The 8,876-nt window shown below is 36.3% G+C and overlaps 1 protein-coding gene across 1 annotated transcript; it reads right to left on the reverse strand.

Annotated features, from left to right (window-relative positions):
• Positions 1–1,360: 1,360 nt before the first annotated feature.
• zgpat (zinc finger, CCCH-type with G patch domain) lies at positions 1,361–8,302 on the reverse strand. The gene is made up of 7 exons (XM_056252719.1): positions 8,176–8,302; positions 7,269–7,879; positions 6,501–6,634; positions 6,079–6,246; positions 4,404–4,520; positions 3,906–4,311; positions 1,361–1,711 (listed from the first exon to the last, which is right to left on the reverse strand). Exons 2-7 carry the CDS (start codon positions 7,832–7,834, stop codon positions 1,573–1,575), a joined length of 1,530 nt encoding a protein of 509 aa, XP_056108694.1. The 5' UTR covers positions 7,835–7,879; positions 8,176–8,302; the 3' UTR covers positions 1,361–1,572.
• Positions 8,303–8,876: the final 574 nt, after the last annotated feature.

Raw genomic sequence — 8,876 nt, forward strand, 5'->3', positions numbered from 1 at the left:
GGTTACAATAAAATACTTATTTGGCAAATAAACTATATGTATCATACGGCAGGAAAACTAAAACTAACCTTCGGAAAAGCTCCATTTAAAGGGACCTTGGAGTCAATCTGTTAGAATGATAACGCGTGCTTATATGCTTTAACATTAGGATTGGCTAAATAAATAATATTAATACATATTATCTGTACAATGGTAGAGTCAAAAGGCTCACCGTAATGTAACTTAGCCTACTAGTTGCAGACAGTTATTATCCCTATGGGAAATATTCCTGGCTGCTTTTAGGGGTTTGGTGTTTGGTGAGAGACCGATTTACCAGGTATCCATCAAACAAGTGACATTATATAATGCATATTTATTTATTTATTTTAGCCTGTTTAGTCAATTTCACAAGGGATTTCTCTGTGAAGGCCTGTGGTGTCTGTTCCATTAAGCTTATTGACCGGTATTTTAGATGGATTAATAGATGGACTGTCCTTTATAGGCTACTGTGGCTTAAGCTTTCATTTTTACGCCGATCTATCTTGCAGAAAATGAACCTCTACAGAAATGTATGCAAACCACATTGTTTTATAAATGCAGTTGTGCATCCAAATGGACTGAATCCTTAAAATATAAACATTTAAATAAAAAATAAATTAACCTGAATTTGAATACCACAAGTCATTCTTTATGTGTTATTTGAGACCAATATTCTGATGGGCTATGAACATACAAATCAGTGGCATATGTAGGCCTAGCCCTAGTGTTCTGAAATGAGCAGGGAAAGTCCTCCGTTTTTTTAATAAATCAAATGTAAATTCATGTCCCAGTTAAACTTAATATAGTCACATTTTCCTGGTTAAATAAACATAACTTTACATTACATCAAAAAAAGAAAAAAAAAGAAACCAAATACAATTCTATTTTTTGTATTTTTCAATTTATTAGTAGGTTAAATCTCATAAAACATCACTCACAGACACGGAGATGTATCTTTAATTTCCCCAAGCTGTTTACCCGTCATCATGTTTTCAGGTCATTTCAAGTTTGATTTTGACGTGACAGCAGTAATATCTAAGTGGCTGAGTTGGTTACTTTTTTTTTAAATTCGTTTTCCCATAACGCCATCATTTTGTTCATTCAGACTGACACACGGGATGTATCATAAAACCCAATCATATCACAATGGAGGCATTGCCTCCTCTCATGTGACTTATATTAATTCTCAATTACCCCCCACTAAACCCTCCGCACGCTTTAGAGGGACTGTTAAAACTCAATGGGCTCAGGGGAAGCATGAGAGACGAGGCGTCCTGCTGTACCTTTACCTACTAGTGTTGCTGTTGGAAACGAGTGACTTATATTATATTACTTTTTAATGTAATATAATATTTGTATTGTTTTATTTTTATAAAATGGATTGGATTTATACAATGGCACTGCCTCCATTGTAAAATGCAATGATAAAAATGTATTTCACACATTCATCATCATGTAGATTTTTTTTTAATACCCAATAACTGTATTAATGTTTGAACACACTAAACAAAATTCCAAATAACAGTATAAAAAAAAAAAAAGACAGTAGATTTGTCAGAATTCAGTCATTTTCTTATGCGTGTCTGCTTTCTTTTGCTCTCTCTGGATGGACTGTTCCTGAGCCTTAAGCTGCTCCAGCAACTTGCGGGAAGCAGCGAGCTTCTCCTCCATTCGACTGACCAATGTAGCATCCCTGAGGACAGAGGGAAAGGAAAGACTTAAAGAAACTAAGAAAGAGACAGGGGCGGTTCTAGGGGCGGGGCCACAGGGCCCCTGGCCCCTGCTGAAATCTGATTGGCCCCTGATTGGCCCCCGTTCCATCAATCGTCGACAAGAAGAGCAACCGGATAATACCACACCAACCAACCGTCACAACATTATTTCTGTACAACGACATCAACCAGAGCTAACCGAACAAAATGGATGAAAAATAAATGTTTAGTATGAAACAAATTACAGGGATTAAAGTGGAAAAAAAAATTCAGGCCAAGTCATATTCAGCCGGCATTTCAACGTTGATTCACCGGTGAATCAACGTCAGGGACCAAGGTTGAATCAACGTTGGATTATGATTCGATTTTGCAAAACGATTTTGCTACCACATCTTTAAATTACTATTAGTAGCCTCTTATTTAAAGTTAACATTATAAAATACGTAGACCTACACCACAAAACTAGTTGAGGACGATAAATTAAAATTGGGCAATTTCAGCGTTATGGACGTGACATTTGTAGTCAAAACTTGAAATATAAATTCTCAAAATGCATTTAATACCAATATATTGAAACTTCTGTATATATATATATCCATACTCGCTTAATAAAGGAGTCCAGACATTAGAAAAATATAAGTCTACACATGCATTTTATATTTAATATGAGGGAAATACAGATGCGTTACGGACGTGACACAAAACATCTTTAACTTTTAGGTGGCAAAATATTGTTTTAGTTTACCTAATTCTGTGAATTCTGTGAAGAAGGGTTGGTTCTCCCCAGAACATAAAATATTCATTTTATTTTATTTTTCGTGTTCGCATTTATGAGGAAAAAACAATGTTACGGACGTGACAGTTCTGGAAGCTGCAGTCCGTAGCTTTTTGGGTTAAAAATTATCCAAAATACATATTTGAGAAAATACATAACCAGCCAGTGTTCGAAACTATCTGCTTGCCTTAGCTCGATTCAAAGCGGTAAGCTTGTAATAATGTTTTTAATTCCAGTGGTACTGGTGGATTTTCGCGGGAAATTCGAGCATGTCTTTGCGTCATTACGTCACATCTGTACACATAAAGAAGGAGTCTCGGCTAGTAGGCTATATTGCGTGTGAGGATGCTGGAGGTGGAGATTTATAGCCTTTTCTCACAGCACTTGATATAATTAAACTTATCAATTTGATGGCGGATCCAGAAAGGTTCAAACAACAATCACCAGTGACAACAGATTCACCCGTTGTAAAATGCAAAAGACTTCGTTCGGACTTCGGAGTGGCTACAGAAAAAAAGAGACTGCAACCGGACCCATGCGAAAACAAGGATACATATCGGAAGGACATTACATGTAGTCACGCAATGCTGACGTTGTTAACATTAACAATTTGAGAGCAAAGTATAATTTGCATGGTTTTGCGTGATATGATAACTTATAAGCGATTGTTAGATTTAATCAGCGCGATTTACTGCAATATCAGAATCAGAACAAAGGTGGATGTTTCTTACTAGTTCAGATGACATTTTCCGGTGAAAATTCTTATGTTGGTCATACTTCCAAAAAGAATAATCTGTGATTCTTAATGCCATTATCCACACCGGCGCGGCGACTAACAGCCTCACAGTCTCCTCAAACAAAGTGTTCATCCGCGCTGTGCGGCGGTGTCGAGGGTGTTGAAGTACAACTCACGTTAAGTTGATAATTACGCGAATAACTGCAATTGCAGATTTCGAACAGAGATGGCGACAAAGAGGAAAAACGCCGGACTGCAGCTTTAAAGAAATGAGTCCTCAAACAGTCATAAAATAGATTCATTTAATTGATTCATTTGGAAAACTCATTGAAATGGTCTACATTAAAAAATTAGTCATCAGAAAGTCTGATTCAGCCAATCCGTTTGTTCAGACAGATCATTTAAATAATTTAAATTCAGTTTAATGCTGCTGTTAATCACTATTTTCAACTCAATTATATAAATATGGTGATTTACAATTATTTAAATTAAACTAAATGATTTGTTCAATTGAAATGAGCAAAATAATTGTATGTCCAAAAGTCTCCAAACAGCTTCAAACTTCAAAAGAGCAGACGGTAGTTGAACTGCTTCCGCAACACCGATAAGGGTAATATTGAAAAAGAGGGGGTGATGAAAGGGAAAGAAAATGAGGAAAGCATACCTTCCATTTCGTTTTCTAAGAGACTTAGTGAGTTGCTGGATCTCCCTCTCCACTTGAGTGACTTTCTCGGTGGCCTGGAACAGACGAACATTCAGTGAACGTTTGACGCTCTTTCCGCCCCTGTAGGCCTCTGCGCCAGTGACGGATGAGCTTGATGAATGAGATGCAGGCTGAGATCCATCACCAAGCTTAGAGTTCAGGAAATCAAAAACATTGTGGCGTGTTGATGTGGAGGCCTTCCTCTTCCTCTGTTTAGCCTTCGGTTTACGCGAGGGCGGGTTATCCTTAGCGATAGCGGCTGCAGTCTTTCTCTGAGTGAGCTCAGCACATATGTCCAATGAGCGGCCCTTGGGAAGAACCACTGCCTGAACTGGCTCTACACGACCAGAGAGCGTTTTCCCCAAACCTATGCATACACGGAGACACTTTCTAGAAACGCATGCACAAGACAGAAACGTGTTCTGATGCTTTAGACTGAGGTCTGTTATGGTCACCTACCTTTACCAAGCTCATAACCCATTTTCAGCATAAGCTTGGAGCCAATGCCACGTGTGTGAGCCTCCCAACCGCAAAACTCTGCACCGTTAACCTGGGCCACATCCTCCTCTATTGATACTGTAATGAGATACAAAGTCAACTTGATTTTAACAATACCCTGTAAATGTATTGAATAACTCCAAATCTATGCATCTGTATTTGTGTGTGGGCAGTGAACCTGCACATATGCACTAATAACTGTTAAACTGCAGGTTGACATGTTAATGGGACATTTTGTTAATGTGAATAATGTAACATTCTATTTATTTTGTACTTTTATAACACAACTGCATGACCTTATTCTACATCTCTTAATCCTACCCCATATGTAAACTTAAGTCCCCCTGAGGTTAAATAAAAAAAGTTTTTAATGTTGTTTATAAGTCTATGTGGTGTTTTTAATATGCTATAAGACAAACCATGTGCAAATTCATAAGTTGACACCATTGCTGAGTATTTTCTCCTTAAAACTGCAGTGAACCAAAGACAGTTTCAAAAACGCGGTTTGAAGTCGCTGGTGTTTCTGACGTCACAAACTACCTTGTAACCAATCAGGTCAAAGAGTGATCGTCGACGAGTGGATCTCCGAGCTGGAGTGAGTGAGTGGAGGCGGGGCTAATTTTCATTTTCATAGAGCATGTATCTTACATTAGTAAAGTGTGTAGAGTTACATTCAAGCTATTGTAAGGCCTGAAAAAAAAAATCAAGGAAATTTTTTTTTAAATATGTAATTTTGGTGATCAAAGATGAGTTTTAATGAATAAAATTATTGACTACAGGGGAACTTTACCACCTTTCAAACTAATTATCAAAAATTAAGTGTTTATTGAGGGAAAAGTCATAGCTAATAGACCATTTTTTCCTATTGTACCAAACTCGTATCGAACTGCGAACTGTTGCGTTTTTGCCTATTTTTCACCTTTGTTGTCATTGGCTTTTGGCTAGCTTAGTTGGGGACATTAAATTTAACATTTAATATTCAACAATAATATTGATCGGCCTGCATTGACACCATTATATGAGAATTGAACTGAGCTGGACGTTGACATTACAGTTTTCTCCAGAGCGGCTATATATAAATGAACTAAATGTATAAGTTTTTTTACAACAAAATGAAACATCACTGAACTTACTTAAGCTGGACTGAGACGCAATTTTCTTCTGGAAACAAACTTTGTTGCATTATTTTCCTGTTATCTCTGTAAAGCTGCTTTGAAACAATCTGTATTGTTAAAAGCGCTATATAAATAAATGTGACTTGACCCCAAAACCGAGGTACGTACCGAACCGTACTGTGTACCGTTACACCCCAAATAAACACTTTCATTTAAATATACATTTTTCACATTACAGCATGTATTGCTATATATATATATATAAATAATGGGAATTGAGGGGAATATGCTTATTTGTTATGAAAATTATGTCACAGTCAAAAACAGCTTAATGGTTTTAAAAATATTCTTAGTTTTTGTTGTTGCTTTTAAGCAAAATATAATTTATTTTGTTTTTGAAGAGAAATAAGAAAACCTGGACAGTTCTTTCAAGAGATTCACACAGATATGTTTTCCTCAGACTGTGTGCATTACAGTATATAATGCACATCCCAGGGAATGGTGTAATTACGCTTTAGCACCTTTAGCATAGCCGGCATCACACTGGTCAGTATCATCCTCAGAGTCCGATGAGGAAGAAGAGGAATAATCGTCCTGACGAAGAGGAGGAATGATCCCATCAGCCTCCAGCACAGCCTCTTTCAACAGCAGCGAGTTAAATTTCACTGTGTAAAAACCACCTTCAATCTCTGGAAACAGAGAAGCACAATGTCTCATAAACGCTTGTAATGTCTTGCACTGTTTTACCAGATCTAGTGAATGTACTGTTGCGTTTTTGTACAGTCTATGTTTGAAGCTGCAATTTTCCATTAAATTTCCCCTTGGGGATCAATAAAGATTCTCTCTCGGCCGTGTAAATTGTGGGGAAGGTAACAAACAAATTATATCATGTAGCAATATCTGTTCTTTTTCCTTTTTTTTTTTTTTGTTGGTGGATTTGTACCTGATATTCTGGCTGGATACCAGATGCCATCTTCATGCTTGGCCAAACACGCAGAGCCCGACTCCATATTACTGATGTCAGCCTCCAGGAAGTCTCTGAGCTCTGATACACACACCACCTCACCATGAGAGAACCTGATAAACACACACTCTGGTCGTGACGGTGTCAAGATCAATACATTTCTTAAAATATCAGTTAACTTTTTATGAAAATGAAACTTTTTATAATTAGTGCATGCTATAAATGCATGCTATTTATATATAAAACATATTTTTATCTTGGAAATATAATTGTTATTTAAAACATTTGTATTTATTTAGGTAATCATTAAATGCATAATATTCATAAAACTACATTGAAAATAAATTTAAAAATGAAAATTATGAAAATATACGTTTTAGGTAATTATTAAATATATTATTTATTTACAAAAACGTTTACCTTGAATATATATATATATATTTTTTAATAAAAATAAATGTTAAAAGTATTAACATTTATGTAGGTTAATATGGTATTATTTAATATGATATTTTACTTTGAAAATATAATTAAAAATTTGTGTGAAGTGAACTCACATGTATTAAATGTGTAAGGAAAACGCTTAACAACGCTTTTTTTTTATATATATATATATATATATATATATAAAATGTGGACATTTTTATATCTGCCAGTAAAAAAAAATCAAAGCTGACTCCACACATTGTACACCAAGCTTACATTAAACATGAAAAAAAATGCAGCACCAGGCATAAAATGCAGCACCTGCAGTTGTCCATGAAACGGCACTTTCCTTCAAGGTAGAAGCCGCAGGGTTTCATAGATTTGTGTGTGGGATGAAGGTAAAACACCCGGACTCGAGCCTCTTCTTCTTCTTCTTCTTCTTCTGGCTCTTCATGGCAAACCACCATGGCGTTATGGTACTCTAGGGTTCCCCATGAGGTACGGTAAGGCGCACATACCTTAGTTCCACTTATATCCTCCTCTTCATGTTCAGGTTCAGGTTCAGGTTCAGTGTTTTGTTTTACCTCAGCAAAGTTCTTTGACAGTTCCGCATTGAAAGCTGCAAACTCATCATCCAAAGCCGTCTCCTGAGTAAGCGATGTGGGATTTTGGTAAGTCGAGGGCTCCTCCAAAGAGGCCAGCAATTGGCTTTTTCTGACAGACAGCAGGCTGGATTCAGTGAGCTCAATGAGCTGCTGCAGGTCCTCCTTTAGCTTCAGCAGGTCAGCCTGCTCCGCTGAGCCCAAACCAGCAGATAAAGCCACCTCCACCTGCTGAAGCTGAGCGCTGTAGGTCTTGATGGCTTCTTCTAGACTGCTTTCATCCATGGTGAGGATCAGGCTCTTACATGACAGGAGCTCACTGTGGCAACACTGCAGGAATAGAGCATGCCAAGAAAGGGATCGTGCAAACGTCACATTATTAAAAACAGTCTACTTTTTACGCATTTCAAAATCAGCTCCTAATTAAAAAAATATATTGTGTTCGTGTGTTATTAATTTATGGGATTTCTCATGAGTGTGGTGTGGAGAAAATAGAATAATGCCGGTTAGCTTTAAAGCTATGTTAGACAGCCTAATAGTTAGCACTCTCTAGCTAGTTTCATTTCTATTCAAATACATTACTTTACGTTTGTACCTGTTACAATGGTTAAAAATCACAGACTTACATTTTAAATCTTCTGTTGATCGTGTTCATGGCATTGTTTTGTTTCTGTTTAGACAGAGACGGTGAAAATATCTTCCACTGTGAGTCACTCAACTTTGACCTCACCTACGTCATCAGTCAGCGCTACCTACATCGAGCTTATTTACGTTTTTTTTAATTAAGGACTTAAAATTATACATAAACCAGCTAAAACTAAGCTGCTGTGTTTTTTAAATGCACTGAAACTCATGTATTCTTTTTTTCTTTCTGGTGGCTTATGTTGTTAAAGATATGACTGTGCACTGTAATGCCTTGTTCTTGTGGCACGATCTTAAAAATAAAATAAAATAAGCACTTAACTTTCCATTCAGTATTTTTTATTGAATTGCTCTATAAACGTACATTACTTACTGTTCTCAATAAAAAGTTCCAATAAATTTTTTTTCTTTACAAAATATTACTCATTCCCAGACACTCCCGAGTCCCTTTTATTATTTTGAGTGTATCATATTTAAAGTAATTAAAACACACACGAAAAACAGGATGGTCAGGAAGCCATTTTATTTGTCCTTAATTCATACCGTTTGTATGTATTCATGTATTTATTGTATACATTTATTGCTTGCTTTTTGTAAAACTGTATATCCAATCAATTTTAACTTCTAAAATGTTTAAATATTTTTATTAAAAAAAAAATTGCACATTATTAATATTATCTTAACA

This window comes from Rhinichthys klamathensis, unplaced genomic scaffold (assembly GCF_029890125.1).
Source record: "Rhinichthys klamathensis goyatoka isolate OS25496 unplaced genomic scaffold, OSU_Roscu_1.1 h1tg000098l_1, whole genome shotgun sequence".
Lineage (NCBI taxonomy): Eukaryota > Metazoa > Chordata > Actinopteri > Cypriniformes > Leuciscidae > Rhinichthys > Rhinichthys klamathensis.

Coding starts and splice junctions, on each gene's coding strand:
- zgpat (XM_056252719.1), bottom strand. CDS start 7,834: ATGGATGAAAGCAGTCTAGAAGAAGCCATCAAGACCTACAGCGCTCAG. Junction 6,635..7,268: donor CGTTTCATGGACAACTGCAG/GTGCTGCATTTT, acceptor TGTGTTTATCAG/GTTCTCTCATGGTGAGGTGG. Junction 4,312..4,403: donor GGGTTATGAGCTTGGTAAAG/GTAGGTGACCAT, acceptor GTGTATGCATAG/GTTTGGGGAAAACGCTCTCT.